The 18,945-nt window shown below is 48.2% G+C and overlaps 1 protein-coding gene across 1 annotated transcript in view; it reads right to left on the bottom strand.

The window, feature by feature from the left end:
- Nucleotides 1–3,945: 3,945 nt before the first annotated feature.
- The window catches only part of LOC134433883 (zinc finger protein 239-like), a 65,551-nt gene continuing 50,551 nt past the window's right edge, over nucleotides 3,946–18,945 (bottom strand). The window contains exon 4 of the mRNA XM_063182583.1: nucleotides 3,946–4,616. Within this exon, the coding sequence (XP_063038653.1) occupies nucleotides 4,011–4,616 (606 nt within the window). The 3' untranslated portion in view covers nucleotides 3,946–4,010. The remainder of the gene's footprint in view (nucleotides 4,617–18,945) is intronic.

Here is an 18,945-nt window from a genome sequence, read left to right as displayed (position 1 = left end):
TAACCTTCTGAAGTATAATTTTAGAATTTTATTTGTATCCTTGAGCCTATAGCTTTGGAATATATATATAAAGGAAATATGCTTATCTCATGCCTTTGTGAAGCAGAGAAAAACACCTTGAGAAAAGAAGATGAACATCACCTCAAGGGTTTATGGTTTCAACCAAAGAGAAGCTGGACATCACTGTTATGAGATTTATAGTCTCTGCAATTAAAAGGTGGACACACATCTGGGGAGCTGGACCCCACCAGATGGGATTTGTCTTTCTTCTTTCGGAAGCTGGACCGTCACCATCTGAGAATACTCATTTGAGATACATCCTGAGAAATTAAAATCACAATAGTGTATAGAATTGTGATGTAATAATTTGGAATAAAAATTGCTGATGAGTAAAAGATTGGAAATAGAAACTACTGAGAAAGCTGATAAGTACCCCTATAAATACCTGTAACCCTCAATTATCAGTGTGCAGTTGGAGGGAAAACTTCCCCCACTGTACCCGGCACTGTATTGCTCATACTTTACCATAATAAATAATAAATTTATTGCTGCTTGAATATTGGCCTAGTCAAGCTTCTTATTCATAGCAATGCTGAGCAACCACATCACAGACTTCTCTCTCCAGCTTATACAAAAGGGGTTCATGGGTGTTGTGAGTGACACCCCTGAGCACAGGGAAAGCCTGGGAACCCCCTGGCAAAGCCACCGCACCTGCTGTGTCCCGGTCCTTGGGCCCCACAGGGACAAGAGGAGATGATTGATGGGAGCCAGGTCAACACCACTCACCCCTGCACCCCCTGCAGCACCGGCAGTGTTGAAGGAAGGAGACCAGGACACCAGATGGCTCATCACAGGTCCAGTTTATTGAAGAAAGCATCAAATATTTATACAGCAAATAATAAGCTCATGAATATTCTGTAAGCCAAGCAATCTATTGGTTAAACTATACCATTAACTCATCCACATTCCTTTGGGCCTACGTTCTCTACTTCTCACACCTCGCTGTCCATTTCTTTATCATACTCCGCTAGGCCCAAGGACACGTTATCTTTGCAGGTGCAAGATTTGGAATTAACCACTGTCTTGTACTTTTCCATTCTTTAGCCTGCTGCTTTCTCAACAGACACCCTGCCTGCAAAAAGGCCTCTGCCCTAGTTAGGACATCTTTACCAAATCAATTCGGCTGTGTCCTCTCTCCTCAAGCCACTCTTTGACAAAACTCTCCACACGGCAGAGCCAGAGGAGCCCACTCTGCAACCCGGCAGATACCATGAACAGGCAGGCTCATTCATCTCGTTGGTCTTGGTTTTTGCTTCTCGCCAGAAACGCACGGGGTTCCTCAGACACACAGTCACCTGGCACGAGGCAAGTGTCCACAAATTCGACGAGGAAGCGCCACAGCCCTGGGAGCCCACCGGCCTCCCGCCGGCCATGTCGGCATTCGCGCTTAAGGTAAATACCTCTATTACAGTGCCCTGATGAGGTCTCCAGGGTGAGAGAAGGATGAGAATCTTGTTTGATGATCAGAAGGCTGGATTTATTGATATATGATATATAATACATTATAACTATACTAAAAAGAATAAGGAGAGAAGTTGCAGAGGCTGCTAAGCTAAGAATAGAATAGAAAAGAATCTAAAAACAAGAGAGTTCTCTGTCACTGTGTTCCAGAGAGCTTGCCCTGTGATTGGCCCTTAATTGTACACACGGAACATGAACCAATCACAGGTGCATCCTATTGCATTCCACAGCAGCTGATAATCATTGTTTACATTCTCTTTCTGGGGCCTCAGCTTCCCAGAAGATGCACAAGTCCCAAAGAAAGGATTTCTATTAAAAAATGTCTGCGACATACCTCAGCGCCCTGTTGTGCCGCAGCCCCGGCAGGGGAGCCTTGGTGGGCACAGGTGCCGGCACGGCTCGCAAACCCGGTGTGGGCTGGGACGATGTGACCGTGGTCACAGGGGCTTTCAGGATGAGAGAGAGACGAGAATGTTGACTCCATGATCAGAAGGCTTGATTTATTATTTTATTATCTATATATATATACTACATTATAACTATACTAAAAAGAAATAGAAAGGAAAAGGTTTCTCAGAAGGCTAGGCTAAGAATACAATTGAAAAGAATGAATAACAAAGATCTGTGTCCCGGCAGAGAGCGAGAGCAGCTCTGCCGTGAGTGGTCAGTACATCCAAACACCCACAGGAGACCAATCAAGGATCCACCTGTTGCATTCCACAGCAGCAGATAACCATCGTTTACACTTTGGTGCTGAAACTTCTCAGCTTCAGCAGGAAAAATCCTAACGAAAGGATTTTAATGAAAAGATGTCTGTGACAGGATGAGACCAGCAAGGAGCCCCTGTCCCCAACACAGAGGAGGAGCGGGGATGCCCAGAGAGGTGCAGCCCGTGGAGCCGCATCACTGCAGAGCGGCACAAGGGAGCCTGGCACAGCCAAATCCACCCCAGGGGAGCCATCGCCATCCCCCAGTTGGATTTGTCCCCCAGCACACTGTCCCAGGGTGGGGAGAGAGCTCCACATCGCACAGAAACTCAAACACCCCCTTGCCCATGTCCGAGACAGAAGGGCTCCACTGGGAACTCCGAGGGATACAAGAGCCAGACCCCTGCCAAAGCTCCTCACACTTTTTCCACTGCACCAGCAGCGATCCCACGTCTGCGGTGCAATCATCAAAGAGGGCCTGCATGAGGCGGACCCCCACAAGAGACCACTCCTCCTTGGAGAATGGCTCTGCAGAGTCCGAAAAGAGCCCTTGCTCTCAGGCCCACAGAAACAATCTCTCAAAATCATCCCAGGAAACAGAAACCTGTTTCCACTCCAGGACCCCCCTCCAGAGATCCAAAACGAGGGAATCCTCCTTGAAACTCGCAGAGGTTGCCATCACCACCAGAACAGCAGGCAAAGCACCAAAGAGGGGGGACAACACAACCTCACCGGCAATCTGGACTCTGTGTCTCAGCCTACACTCCGGCAGTCACCAGATGTCACTAGAGGACACAGAAGAACAGAAGCGCACACCGCTGTTCTCAGGGTGAAGGAAAAGGGAAGTTTATTTTCTGACTCCAACATTTATAGTTTTCCAAGAGTGACAGCGGACTGGAAGGTGACAGTGACACCTCTCCAATGACTCTGGTCAATCCAACAGTCCGTCAACTCTCTCCTCCTCTATTAAGGAATGCAAAAGAATGAGTTATTTACAGAAAGTGTGTGAGAAAGTTCGCTACAAGAATGTCAACATCAGAAGGCTTAGAAAAACTTAAAAAACCAGGGTGACAGAGGGGTCAATTAAAACAGGGCAGGGGTCAATTAAATCAAGGGACGGTCTTTGGTGGTCACTGGGGCAATTAAATCAAAGGAGGGTCTCTGGTGGTTTCTGGGTTAAGGGAGACACTGAGAGAGAAACAGAGCAGGCAAAGAGAGGCAGGAGAGAAAGGAGGACACAAACACAATGACCTGAGAAGGAGGCACTCTGCAAACAGAACTGCAATGGACTGAAAATGAACGGGAAAGAAATCAATAAGTCTGAGAGTTTTATTTGCTATCAAATACATCCCACAAACCCTGACCCACAGAATCTCCATCCCACCAATCTAATTGAGATCCTACTACTCCAAATCACCTCCAAACCCCATCTCACCCTGGTGGCTGTGGAATTGAGTAGGTTTGTGAAGAGGTAGAGCTTTTTTGAGGTGTGAAAAAGCCCTTTTGATGTGGGCCTGAGTTCTCTGAGTCTAAGACTGAGCTGTTTTCACTGGGATTTGAGGTGACAGATCCATCCCTCTTGGCTTTTAGACAGCAGAGAGGCGGAGAAGATAAAAAACTTAATGCAAAACCAAAAGGAGAAGCAGCCAGGTGTGTTGCCAACATGGATCACAGGGAATGTGAGTGACCAGGGCTGTGCCCAAAGTGCCTCCTCCAGTGGGGGATGGAGCTGGAGCAGCGCACGAAGCTCTGCCCGCACTCGGGGCACTCGCAGGGCTTCCCTTACCAGTGCCTCTGTTGGTGTCGGGTCAAGTGAGAACTCCTGGAGAAGCTCTTCCCACACTGGGGACACTCGTAGGGCCTCTCCCCAGTGTGGATGCGCCGGTGCCTGATCAGGTGGGCGTTCTGCCTGAATCTCTTCCCGCACTCAGGGCATTGGAAGGGCCTCTCCTCTGTGTGACTCTGATAGTGCCTGATGAGACGGGAGCTGATCTGAAACCCCTTCCCACACTTGGAACACTCATAGGGCTTCTCCCCAGTGTGGGTCCTCTTGTGCGAGGACAGGTGGGAGCTCTGTGAGAAGCTCTTCCCACACTCCCCACACTCGTAGGGCCTCTCCCCAGTGTGGGTTCTCTGGTGCTTGATCAGGTTGGAGCTCAGGCTGAAGCTCTTCCCACACTCCCCACACTCGAAGGGCCGTTCTCCAGTGTGGATCCTCTGGTGCTTGATCAGGCTAGACCTCTGGCTGAAGCTCTTTCCACACTCCCCACACTCGTAGGGCTTCTCCCCAGTGTGGATCCTCTGGTGCACAATCAGGTTGCAGTTCCGCCTGAAGCTCTTCCCACACTCCATGCACGTGTGAGGCTTCTCCCCATCATGGAGCTGCTCCTGGAGTACCAGCTCCGAGCTCGGGCTCCATCTCCCACCACCTTCCCGGCCCAGGCTGGCTCTTTCCCCCTCAGATCCCCACCAGCTGCATTTGCAGCTCCTCCTCGTGCAGCATCTCCAGGGCTTTTCCTCCCCGTTGGCTTCCTGCGCCGTGGAGGCGCTCAAAACGGCCTCTGCCAACAGGTTCTGCTGCGGGTATTTGTCCTCCCTGCTCTCCATGCTCAGCTCCTGCTCTGGGGGAGGAAGGACGGGATGGGATTTGCCTCCATGCCACAGGCAAGGGCAAGGAGATCCCCCAGGGCTGAGCTGCAGCCGGGGCTGTGTTGGGCTGGGAGATGGAGCAGCACAGAGGGGAAAGGGGCACTGATTTCCTCCTCACCTGCCTCAGTGTCCCAGGGCATCTTCCTCTTCCTCACAGCATCCCAGGGGTTGGCAATGGGAAATCCTGGTTTGGGGAAAACAAGGGATGAGCACGGTGAGTTTGAAGGTCCCTCTGCCCGAGTCTGTCTCTACAAGTCACTGGCCAGGTGGGCTCCATAAAAACCTCCCAAATACCAAAAGATTCAGCCCTGGAAAAGCCTCCCGGGAGTTCTCTGTCCCTGGTCCCTCCCCTCTGGTGTTACAGTGTTCCCCCCTGGCCCAGCTGCTGGGGTCACGCTTGGATTGGGGGTCCCCCTTCTCCTCGGTGCCCGCCCTGTCCAGGCTGCTGGGAGACCCAGCAATGCCAAAAGCTCCGCCCTTCTTGGCTCTCACCATTTCGGGATGCCGGGGCTGTTTGGGCTCCCGGGCTCCCTTCTCCCCTCATTCTCTGCTCGGGGCTGCACCGGCTCCAAGGAGTCCCCCCTGCCCCTCTCCAGGCTCTTGAGGCTCCCGCCCATGGCGGCGCTCCCCCCTCTCTGGGCTCCCCACTTTGGGCTCCTGGGGCACACAGGGCTCTGCTCCTCCAGGCTGCCTCTGCCGGCAGCCACCACCAGCACCCCCCGATGTCCCCCCGAGGGGCCTTTTCCGCTCAGCCTTGGACTGCTTCATTCTCCAAACATCCCCCCAAAAACCCAACTGGGAGTGACTGGGAACATGCTGCAGGGAACTGGGCCACGCTGAGGGATACTGGGAGTAACTGGAAAAAAAGTGAGGGTGAAAGAGCAACTGGAACCATGTGGAGCACAACTGGTTCATACTGGCAGTGACTGGGAGCACACTGGGCTCATCTTTGGATCATACTGGGAGGGACTGGACTAATACTGGGAGTGTCTGAGAGTGACTGGGAACACACCCTGCACATCATCCCCCGTACTGGGCCTGACTGGGAGCAACTGGGAGCATGCTGGGAGCAAATGGCATCATACTGGGAATGACTGGGCTGATCCAGGAAGGAACTGGGAACCATGCTGGAGGCGGCTGGGACCATACTGGGAGAGACTGGAAGCATCTGGGATTATACTGGGACCACACTGGGAGGGCTGGCATGTGACTGGGATCAAACTGGAGCTTACTGGGATCATATTGGGGTTGAAAGGGAGCAACTGGGATCACATTTTGGGCTACTGGGAGCAACGGAGGGAAACTGGGACGATGCTGCAAGCAAACTGGAGGAACTGGGAAGGACTGGATGCATGCTGGAGGCAACTGGGATATACTGGGCATGACTGGGGGATCATACTGGGAGAACTGACACCTTACTGGGGCCACTGGCAGTGTCTGGAAATGACTACAGACATGCTGGGGGCAACTGGGATATACTGGGAGTGTCTGTCACCATACTGGGGGGACTGGAACCACACTGGGAACAACTGGGACCATGCTGGGGAGAACGGGGCCCACACTGGGGGCACTGGCATCAAACTGGGAGTGAGTGGGAGCAACTGGGGTTAGACTGCAGGTGACTGGGATCATACTGGGAGTTGCTACACTCATACCGGGATTATACTGGGTGTGAACGGAACCTGACTGGGGGTTACTGGGAGCAACTGGGATCAGCTGGAAGGTTCTGGAACCATGATGAGAGCACTGAGACTATAACTGGGGCAACTGGGATCATACTGGGAGCAACTGGGACCACCCTTTGAGTACAGATAGAAACTGAGAATATGCTAGAGGAAACTGGGAGCAACTGGGAAAGACTGGGATCATTCTGAGGTATCTAAATCCTACTGGGAGTGTCTCTAACCATACTGGGGGGACTGGAACCACACTGGGAACAACTGGGATCATGCTGGGAGCAACTGGGACGATGCTGGGGGAAACTGAATCTACCCTGGAGGCAACTGGGCACCACTGGGACCCTGCTGGGAGGGACTGGGACTGTTATTGGGGCAACTGGGATCATAATGGGAGGAACTGGGAACAACTGGAATTATGCTGGGAGCAACTGGGATCACAGTGAGAGCAGCTGAGTCCATACTGGGTTACACTGGGACCGCATTGAGAGCGACTGGAATCATACTGGCATTGACTGGGAGTGGCTGGTTTTGTGGATTTTGGGTGGTTTGGATTTTGGGGGATTTTATTGGCATTTTGAGGGGGAGCTTTTCTGGGGAAGTTGGGTGTTTATTGAAATTTTTTTGTGTCTTTTTTTTTAATTTTGTTTGTTTTACTGGGATTTTGTTGTGATTTTTTGGGACTCTCAGAAATTCTGGGGGTTTTATTGGGATTTTTAGGAGATTTTGGGGCATTTTATTGGAATTGTGGTAACATTAAGTAGGATTCATAAGGGATTTGGGGTTTTTTGGGATTTGGGGGGTTTTGTGGAGTTTTTTGTGTGTTGCCAGGATTTCTTTGGATCTTGGGGGAGATTTTGTGGGACTTTTTATGGTTTTGGGGACATTTTTCGGGGATTTGCAGATTTTGATCAGGATTTTTGGTGTTATTGGGATTTCAAAGGATTTTGTGGGCTGTTATTGGGATTCTAGGGTGTTCTAATGGGATTTTGAGAGATTTAATTGGGATTTTGTGGGTTTTATGGAGATTTTGGTGCCGGTCAGCTGTTCCCCACACCCAAGGAATGCTCCAAAGCCCCCCTAAAATTCCACAAAAACCAAAAAAATCCCCCAAAATTACATGAAAGTCCTCAAAACCCCAAGAGAATCTCCAGAAATCCCTGTGGAACTCACCAAAATTTAAAACAACTGCTAAAAATTTCAATAAATCCCCCCCCCCAAAAAACTCCCCTGCAACCCAAACAAAACACTTAAAATCCAAAACCCTCAAATCAACAAAACACCCCAAAATCACGTAACCATCTGAAAACCCAATAATTCTCCCCAAAAATTCCCCCCAAACCCCCAACAAAATCCCACAAAGCCCAAAAAAGCCATCTCGAAATTCCCAAAAACCCTCCAAAACTCCAAAATCCCCACAAATTCCCCCAAACCCCCCAGACTCAGTGGGGCCGTCCTGGATCAGGGGGCAGCGGCCGGTGGAACAGGAGCCACTTCAGGGGGCCCTCAGAGCTTTTTGGGGAGGGGGCACCATGGGAGACCCTAAAAACCGGGGGGGGGGGGGAACCCCTGCTGTGCCCCCTCCCCCCGAAACCCCCAGACCCCGGTTCAGGGTGGGCCTGGGACCCCCGTGTTGGAAAAGAAATGAAATTTAGCAAAATATTTAATTATAGTGAGTTGTGTGTGAACTGGTTTGTTAAAAAGTAGTTTTGTAGCCGTTGAAAGTGTGTGTTGGGTTTTGTGTGTTACCTAGCAGGTAGTCTTAGAGATTTAATAATAATTAAACTAGTGCAAGAAAGTAAGAATGCTAACCTGTCTAGAGGCAGCATACAATGCTCTTAGAATAAGATAAGCAGAGGATTAATGATCTTGTTTGTGAACCAAGGAATGTATCACAAGGGGTCTGTGACCAGGCAAGGGGAACGGGGAACTGTTCCTTGGAGGCTAGGCAAGGGGAACGGGGAAACTGTTCCTTGGAGACTTTGTTGTGAATCGCATGTATAAGAGGGAAGCACCCATACGTGAATTCGGGGGCTCGGACTTTAGGGACGTGAGTCCCCCAGTTCCCCGGGCCCTTAATAAAGCACCCACAAAACTTATCCGAGTTTTGTGTCATTTATCAATCGGGCAACAGTTTTCTGGCGACCGCGGCAGGACTCCGAGGGCTGCTGGGGCGGTTCGCGTCCCGATCCACTCCAAGCCGGCACCGAGCACTTCTCGGGGAGTCATCGGTCGTGCCCGACCCCCCGCGCCTGTCGGACAAACTGCATTAAGGTAAGCCCGAAGGTGCTTTATATTGGAAAAAAGGTGATAATTGGATTTGGATTTGGTGGTTGGTAAAAAAAGCCTAGGCTCCGGCCATAAGACGTCTAAGGACGCAGGACCGGAACTCGCCTCCTGTTTGTTTTAGGGAAGGACGTCGAGAAGGTATATTGGTTTAAGGTATATTGGTTTATTGGGATTAATAGTGGAATTAAAGGTTGTAATATGATGTCTTTTAAAACTTTTAAAACCTTAGTGCAAGCCAATGGTAAAATACCTGGAAATACACCATTAGGTTGTATATTGAAATGGTGGAAAAGTGAAGGGTATTATCAAGAATTGGATAAAAGTAAAATGATTGATTATTGTAATCATTGGTGGCCTGAATATGAGATTGGGGAAGCGGGATGGCCGGTGAATGGTACACTGGAATTGCGGATAATGGAAACTTTGATGCAATTTTTAAGGAGGAATGAGAAATGGGATGAAATACCATATTTGGATTTGTTTTTCGTTTTATATCGGAAAGAGGAATGGCAAAAGGAATGTGGTATTTTGGTTTTAGAAGTGAATGATGAGAGGGAGTGTGTGGGATGTAAAGAAAGAAAGGAGCGTAATTTGTATCCTTCAGTCGAGGAAGATTTGTCTTATTGTATAGCACCTCCAAGGGTTCCGGTTGCTCCTAATGTGCCCCCTGCTCCCTCTGCGGATATAGCTATAAAAACGGGATCTAGTGAGAGTGATAGTGATGGTGGTGATGGTGAAAAGAATGAGAGTGTTAAAAGAACTCCGTTAGCAGGGCAGACTCGCAAGGGAAGGAAGGGACAGAAGGGGCCACATTTAATTGCACCGTTGAGGGAAGCTGTGGGACCACAGGGAGAAAGAATACTTATAAAGGTGCCTTTCTCCCCCGGGGATTTCGTAATATGGAAGCAATCAGCGGGGAGTTATCGGGAGGATCCTGAAAGGGTGGCAAGGGTGGTTAAAATGGTGATAAAGACTCAGAATCCGGACTGGAATGATTTACAGGTATTATTAGATACTATAATGGATTCCACGGAAAAGGAAATGGTTATTAGAGCCACTAGAGAAAAGGCTCGTGAGGAAATTCGGTCGAGACAACTAAATGAGACAGTTGATGAATTGGTACCAAGTGAGGAACATAAGTGGGACCCAAACTCTACGGGAGGAATAAGGGCTGTAAAACGATATCAGGAATTGTTGGTGGAAGGAATTAGGACAGGAATACCTAAGACTATGAACTGGTCTAAGTTGTATTCGGTCAAGCAGGACAAGAATGAGTCTCCGTCTGCCTTTTTAGAGCAATTAAAAGACATGGCTCGGAAGTTTACTAATTTAGATGTAGAAGATCAATCAGGAAAACTTCAATTGGCATTGTTGTTTATGGGGCAATCACAAGAGGATATTAGGAAAAAGTTACAAAAGCTGGAAGGAGAGGATACTAGAAGTTTGGATAAAATGCTGGAGGTAGCGTGGAAGGTATACAACAACAGGGAAAAAGAAACTGCAAAAAGACAACAAGCTAGTATTCTGGCTGTGATGCAACAGGCAGGGGCAGGAGGAAGACCCATTAGGGGTCGAGGTCGGGGAGGAGCTAATCACGGACAGAGGGGGTTGCCAAGAGGTCGGGGAGGATTTGGGTTTGCACCTAACATGGGGAGGTTGGATCCAAACCAGTGTGCGTTTTGCCGACAATTGGGACACTGGAAAAATGAATGCCCGGTTAGAGGAGGTATGGGCATGGGAAACATGGGATTAAGGACAGCCCCAGTGGGAAATGCCCCTGTGGGAGGATTCACGGGAGGACCAGCAGAAGTCGCTCAAGCAGTACTTTTGGGAAACTATCAGAATCAAAGCTGACTAGAAAAGGATTTAAGGGTAGTTTTAGAAATAGATGGAAAGGATCAAGAATTTATGGTAGACACTGGAGCTACTTATTCTGTACTCAATAGACGATTGGGACCTTTGAGTGACACAACGGTACAGGTGGTGGGGGCAACAGGGAAACTAGAGGAACAACCATTTTTACAACCTTTAAATCTTAGGTTTGGGGGGAAGGAATTAGATCACCAATTTTTGTATATGCCAAACTGCCCCACACCCCTTCTTGGCAGAGATCTGTTGTCCCGACTTAATGTGAAAATAATATTTGAAGGGGGAAGGGTGAAATTGGAAATACCTGAGGAACAAATAGCAGGCATTTTTGTAATCAAGGAAGTGGATGCCTCTCCTATTCCAGAAGAAATTGAGCAGGCTGTAGTACCCTGGGTATGGGAGTCAGGGGTCCCCGGAAAATCTAAAGCTGCGCAGCCAGTAAAAGTGGAACTAAAGGAAGGGGCCCGACCAGTGAGGATAAAGCAATACCCCTTGAAGCTTGAGGCAAGGAGGGGAGTAGCCCCGTTAATTAAACAATTTTTGGCTCAAGGAATATTACAGGAATGTGAATCGGAGTATAATACTCCAATTTTTCCAGTAAAGAAACCTAATGGTAAGTACCGTTTGGTACAGGACTTAAGGGCTATTAATGAAATAGTGAAAGACATACATCCAGTTGTTGCTAATCCTTATACTTTATTAACATCTGTATCAGAGGAGTTTAAATGGTTCTCAGTGATTGACCTTAAAGATGCCTTCTTCTGCATCCCACTGGCAGTAGAGAGTAGGAAATATTTTGCCTTCGAGTGGGAGAGTCCTGATTTTGGGAGAAAGAAGCAGCTTATGTGGACGAGACTCCCACAGGGATTTAAATGCTCCCCTACTATTTTTGGAAACCAACTGGCCAAGGAGCTGGAGGAATGGAAGATAACCCAGGTAACAATATCCCCATCCTTGTATGTAGTCCTGCAGTACGTGGACGACATCTTTCTGGCTACTAAGGAAAGGGAAATGTGCGTGGAATTAACAATTAAATTACTCAACATGCTTGGCCAAGCAGGGTATCGGGTTTCTAAGGAAAAAGCTCAGTTGGTCAAAAATAGCGTTATTTACCTCGGTTGTGAGATCACACAAGGGCAGAGACGTTTGGGAGTAAACCGAATAGAGGCAATATGTGCTATTCCTTTGCCTTGTAACCATCAGGAATTGAGATCTTTTCCAGGAATGGTGGGATGGTGTCGACTGTGGATCATGAATTTCGGTCTCCTAGCCAAGCCACTATATGAGGCCTTGAAGCAGCATCGGTTGGAGTGGACGACACAGCAAAAGAAGGCCTTCCAGGAATTGAAGCAGGCACTAAAGGAGGCCCCAGCCCTAGGACTTCCTGACGTGATCAAGGAATTCCAGTTGTACATGAATGAGAGGCAAAAACTGGCATTGAGGGTCCTCACCCAGAAGGTGGGATCCTGGAAGAGGCCAGTGGGATACTTCTCTAAACAACTGGATTCGGTAAGTTCCGGGTGGCCCTCGTGTTTACGAGCCGTGGCGGCAACAATAATTCTTATTCAAGAGGCCCGGAAATTGACTTTGGGGGCAAAAATGAAAGTGTTTGTTCCCCATATGGTCATGGCCGTTTTGGAGCAAAAGGGGGGTCACTGGCTATCATCCAGTCGAATGTTGCAATACCAGGCCATCCTGAGAGAACAGGATGATATTGAAATAAGGACTACTAATCATGTTAATCCAGCAGAGTTTTTACGCAGTGACCAGGAAGCTGGGGGACTGGTGCATGATTGCGTAGAGGTAATTGAACAAGTATATGCCAGACGCCCCGACCTAAAGGATGAACCATTGGAAGAACCTGAATGGGAACTATACACTGATGGATCCAGTTTTGTCGAGAATGGGACTCGCTATGCCGGGTATGCAGTGGTAACATTGGATCGGGTAATAGAGGCAAAGGCTTTGTTACCTGGAACTTCGGCCCAGAAGGCAGAGGTGATTGGACTCACCAGAGCCCTGTATTTGAGCAAGGACAAAAGGGTTAATATCTGGACAGATTCTAAATATGCCTTTGGTGTGGTTCATGTACATGGGGCGTTATGGAAGGAAAGGGGGCTTTTGAATTCACAGGGAACCAACATCAAGCACCGGGAAGAAGTGCTACAGCTACTGGATGCGGTACACAGTCCCAAAGCAGTTGCAGTAATGCATGTTAGAGGACATCAGACTGCGGAAGGAGGCGTTTACAGAGGAAATCGATTTGCTGATGTTACAGCACGGCAAGTGGCACGGGAAGTATGGACTCAAATGGCATTGGTACCGGTAAGAACAAATCCGGCTACCCCATACCTGAATCAGGAGCCCAAATATTCAATAGAAGATGGAAAACTAATAAACTTGCTAGGGGCACAGAAGAATCAACTTGGGTGGTACGTTACACCAATGGGACAAATAGTGGTACCTACCCGCATAATGAAATTTATTTTGGAATCAGAACATAATAAATGTCATTGGGGGGCAGAAGTATTGGTAAAATTTTTGAAGAATGAGATAATCTCTAATCAGATGTTAACAATGGCAAAAAGAGTTAATGCAATGTGCCCAGTATGTTTGAAAAATAATCCAGTAGTTAGGAGACAAATACAAATGGGAAAGTTGCAAGTCGGGCCACAACCAGGAGATTACTGGCAAGTTGATTTTTCTGAATTGCCTAGGGCACAGGGATACAGATACTTGTTAGTGTACGTATGTACGTTCTCAGGGTGGCCGGAAGCTTTTCCATGTAGAACTAATCAGGCTAAGGAGGTGGTAAAAACCTTGTTAAAAGAAATAATACCAAGATTTGGAGTACCTTTAGGATTGTCATCAGATAGGGGTCCACATTTTATAGCCGGGGTAGTGCAGGAATTAGCACGAATATTAGATATAACCTGGAATTTGCATACCCCCTGGAGACCTCAGTCTAGTGGGCAGGTGGAAAGGATGAATCAAACCCTGAAAGGACAAATCAAAAAGATTTGCCAGGAAGCTAAACTGCACTGGCCTCAAGCTTTGCCTTTGGCCCTACTCAGGATTCAAATTAAACCAAGGGAAAAGGTAGGCGTAAGTCCATATGAGATATTATATGGCAAACCATATCATGCAACTGTATTAAAAGGGGAGGTACATGTGAGTGGGGACCAGGCGATTGCAGAGTATGTTATGTCACTTAATAAGATCTTGAATTCTTTAAGAAATACGTTACAGTGGAATAGACCGCTCAGGCTGGAGAATTCTGTCCACGACATCCAGCCTGGGGACCAGGTGTACGTCAAGAAGTGGATCACGGATCCGCTACGGGAATCATGGAGCGGACCCCACCAGGTGATGATGACGACCTACACGGCGGTGAAGGTCCAGGGGATGGATGCTTGGATCCATTACACCAGGGTAAAGAAGGCACCGTTCCAGTGGGAAACCCAGATAGTGTCTCCAACCCGGATGGTCTTCCGCGCAAAGCCGCCTTCTTAATTATATTACTGCTAGTAATCATGAGACTAGTACCCGTTCAAGGGTCTACTCTTGTACAGGTTGAAGAAACAAAGGTTACAGTCATGGAAGGGATGGATGTTCAATTAACTTGTGTTATCTTTGACAGCCAGAAAGTTGAGGCCGGTGAAGTTATTGCAATATGGCAATGGGGGGCTGAAAGAAGCCGAGGCAAGATAGGAGTCGGTTGGGATCAGGATAAACAACAAGGAAACACGGTACTGAATCTTACCAAGGTAACCACAAACGATACGGGAGAATATACATGTTTGGTCAAAATACGGGATAGTTTTGATTACAAAAGAGTGAGTATGAGGGTTTTGCCATGGACAGGGGATCGTGCTGAAAACATAAAGGTTAATCCAGTATCAATGGCAGTGGACATGTGGGATGGGCCACCTCTCAGAATAAATTGTTCCTTCCTAGTAAGATCAAGATATCAAAGGAACCTTTGGGTCAAATGGTGGAAGCAAAATAGGGAACTGACCTGGGACAGAATAGAGGACGGGACCAATTGGTGGGGAAAGGAAGGCAAAGGTTGTGGGTGGTCGAGTGTCACTAATCCTAGAATAGGAAATGCATGGTGGAGGCATGACAGAATGATGTTATCCTTACAGAGACATGGTAGGAGTAGGCGGGAGGTTAATGATACAATAGAACGAAATACTGAGCAGGAAAATTTAGTGGTAGGATTAATCAGAGATTTTGGGATCATGCAGAATGTGACTAAAATAACAGCTTGCCTGCCATTGCCACAGGCTGCAGGTGAACCAATTCCCTGGGGAATAATACCAGTAACCAAAATGCCTGAAACATTCAAGAATGTTTCATGGTCCTGCCAGTCAGTTCCCAAACCAGTAGATGTATGGAGGGATTTGTGTATGACCACTCAGGCTATGACTAGAGAGGAATGTGAAAAGAAATCCAATCATTATGGTTGGATTCAAAATACCAGGAGGTGTTTAATTGCAACCCCAATAGATGAGCCATGCAATACAGTACGAATAAGAACGAAATCCCAACAAAATGAGATGAGTTGTCAGAATGTCACACAGAATTTTGACACCTGGAATAGTTGGAAGACATTATGGGGACCTAGTGTTTTGGAACACTATAATTACCTTGGGGAAGTACAATGGTGCATCCAATGGTCAGGAGTAAAGAATCAGTCACATTATAGGGCCCTTATCACGTCTACATCTTCCCGAGAGTTCAGACCGCAGAAAGAGGATTGGAATTGTACTGAGGTTTTTACATGTGATACACCGGAAGACCGAATCGGATTGGTACCGGTGAAAATGGCATTAAAGTGGGGATGCGAGTGTAGGGGGTATGATCACACGGTTAGCAGAGAGTCCATGGATGGACCTATAGATTGCAGATATACTACTGTGCATAGCCCTGGAAATCTAGTCTGGGTGTTGGGACACGGACAGTGGACCACACATTTACCTCTAGATGGATCAGTAACACAAATCACCCTAGGGGTTCCCACATTGTGTCCATACTGGAAACAGAACAGATTGATCCACAGGAAAGGACTCAGAAAGAGGGAAGAATCCCTAGAGGAGCAGTGGCATGAACCTGGCTCAGGAGTGCAATTTGGATGGATATTGGAGTCATTATTCCCTCCGGTAGCGACATATCGAAACAGGGAAATGCTCAACAATTTGTTAGGACAGACAGAAAGGTTGGCAGCAGCTACTAAGAAGGGATTTAAGGATCTAAATTTGCAATTGCAAGCTACATCAAGAATGACCCTACAAAACAGAATGGCATTGGATTTGCTACTGTTAAAGGAACATGGAGTTTGTGGTTACCTGAGTAGGAGAATAGATCATTGCTGTGTACACATTCCAAATGTTACACTTGAAATTGAGAAAGATATTTCTCAACTGGCAGAAGTGGAAACAAAAACCAAGGAAATTGAAAGGGAAGCACAGCATAATTGGATAGGAGCAGTATTTGATTCTTTGGGGCTTCACCTGTCTGGCTGGATTACGTCTGCTATACAGTATGTACTAATGTTTTTAGTATTTTTAGTGACTATATGGATTGTATATAGATGCCTCTTAGGTGTGATCGAAAAGGAAAAGAGGCGATCTCTCCGGTTGCTGAAGGCGATGACCCGCGGGCGGCAGAATGAGGAACACTCTCCACCTCGTTATGAAGATGTTACTGTCAATACTGTTGATTGAGCATCCTTGCAGCAGGACTGAAGGATGCTCAAAAGGGGGGAAATGTTGGAAAAGAAATGAAATTTAGCAAAATATTTAATTATAGTGAGTTGTGTGTGAACTGGTTTGTTAAAAAGTAGTTTTGTAGCCGTTGAAAGTGTGTGTTGGGTTTTGTGTGTTACCTAGCAGGTAGTCTTAGAGATTTAATAATAATTAAACTAGTGCAAGAAAGTAAGAATGCTAACCTGTCTAGAGGCAGCATACAATGCTCTTAGAATAAGATAAGCAGAGGATTAATGATCTTGTTTGTGAACCAAGGAATGTATCACAAGGGGTCTGTGACCAGGCAAGGGGAACGGGGAACTGTTCCTTGGAGGCTAGGCAAGGGGAACGGGGAAACTGTTCCTTGGAGACTTTGTTGTGAATCGCATGTATAAGAGGGAAGCACCCATACGTGAATTCGGGGGCTCGGACTTTGGGACGTGAGTCCCCCAGTTCCCCGGGCCCTTAATAAAGCACCCACAAAACTTATCCGAGTTTTGTGTCATTTATCAATCGGGCAACACCCGGGACCCCCAAATCTCCCCCGGGACCCTTCCAGGAACCCCAAACCGCCCAGAGCTCCCCCAGGGTTGGCCCAGAACCACCCCGGGCCCCCAAAACCTCCCCAGGACTCAGACCCCCCCCCCCATTTCCTCCGAAAATTTACCCCAGACCTACCTGAGACCCCCCCCTCAAATCCATCAGACTGCCCCAAATCCCCCTCAGACCCCTCAATCCCCACCAAACCCTATGAAATCCCCTCAGAATCCCCCACATTTCTCCAGAGCCACCTCAAACCCCCCAGATCCACTCACAACGCCCCAGTTTCTCTCGAAATCCCCCAAAATCCCCTCAGGCCCTTCAAATTCCCCTCAGATCCCTCTTAACCCACCTGAGAACGCTCCAGACCCTCTCAAGTTTCCCCCCAAGCTCCCCAAAGCCTCCTCAGACCTGTTATGAACAAAAATTTGGTTAATATTTTTTTCTGTGAGAAAAAGTTACCACTACTGCTGGGCTGCTGCCTTTGTTATTGTAATCACGGGTCGTTGTCGTTAATGGTTGTTTTTGTATTAGTAAAAGCCCTGGCTGGGGCGAGGTAATGGCCCTTCTCCTGGGGGGGGACCTTGCCCGAGGCTAAGTTTTACCTTTCTCAGAATAGGGAAGACACCTGAGAAGGTGGGGGGGGTTATGCAAAGTGACTCGCAAGACCAGAATGCTTTGTGGGACCCCCATCTCCAAACTCAGGGAGAAACCCCAAAAACAACGAGCCACCTAAGAGTTGAGAGACTGGAGTGATGTCTGGACGTGAGGAACCGAGTGCTGAGCCTTCAGAGATGCGGAACACCTTCGGAGCCTCTCACCCTAACCATTGGAGTTGACCCCGGTGGTGAGACCAAGCTGACAGATTGGGAGGGACCACAATCTGATGGGATCAGAAGGCCCCAAAGGCTCCCAAGAGGATCTGATCCCCAGCTGTGCCCCTGGTGGACAGAACTGTGCATATCCTCCTCCTCTGAGTCGCCTTGGGAGAGACGACGGACGCTGCAGACCGTCGAGCCGCCCAATCCTGAGCTGATCACTTTTAATAAAGGCATGAAAAAGGAGAAGAAGTGTCCTGGCCCCTGTTTATTTCAAGACCCTCATTCTCCCCATTCCAGCGTTCTGTCAGGGACTCCCTGCCCTTCTTCCCTCTGCTTCCAGCTGCAGAATGTGCAGCAAAGCCGCCTTTGCTGTCTGCTCAGGGAGCCCAGCCAGCTGCTGCAGCCTGACCCTGCCCTGCACAGCTCCCCTGGCAGGCACGGCAGGAGCAGCGCCCCGGCAGCCTCAGCAATTGCCCTCTGACATCTCTGGCACACACTGCCATGGGCTGCAATTCCAGCTGCCAGCAAGGAAAAGATGCTCCTGCCCTTCAAGGCCAAATTCTGAAGGGGCCAAGACACAAGTGCAGCAAGATCTTACACAGACATTTCACTGCCAGCCTCTATAACTTCATCCAGGGCTGTTTGAGCACCTGGATGGGGAAGGGAAAAAAAAAAATAATCAGGGGAGGGTCTTTGGCTGGGAGCTGCCACAGGTAAAGAGACACCCTGGAAGGGAAAAGGAGCAGACCCAGGAAATCAAGAGAGAAAGCCGGACACAAATGGCAACCAGCTGACAAGGTGGCACTCTGAAAACCAAACCTGGGCTTATGGAATAGGAATGGGACAGAAATGAAGAATTCTGAAACTTTATTTACTTGGCTTCTCTGAGCAATCTGTGAAGCCAGGACTTCACCATCCTGACAGGGAGGAAGTATTTTCTAGATCAAACCTGAGCTTCGTCCCTTTTACTCTGAGCCCCGTAAATCCCAATGAACTCATTTGTCGTCGTTTTCATCAAGGGCCCAAGCTCTTTGTTCCAGCACATCCAGCAAGCACCAGGCAGGACAGCACAGGAACCCAACTCACAGCTGAGGGACTCAGAACATCTCAACACCAGCAGGGC

This window comes from Melospiza melodia, unplaced genomic scaffold (assembly GCF_035770615.1).
Source record: "Melospiza melodia melodia isolate bMelMel2 unplaced genomic scaffold, bMelMel2.pri scaffold_28, whole genome shotgun sequence".
Classification (NCBI taxonomy): Eukaryota; Metazoa; Chordata; class Aves; order Passeriformes; family Passerellidae; genus Melospiza; species Melospiza melodia.
Note: the sequence above shows the minus strand (reverse complement) of the source record. Positions and strands in the feature narration are given on the sequence as shown.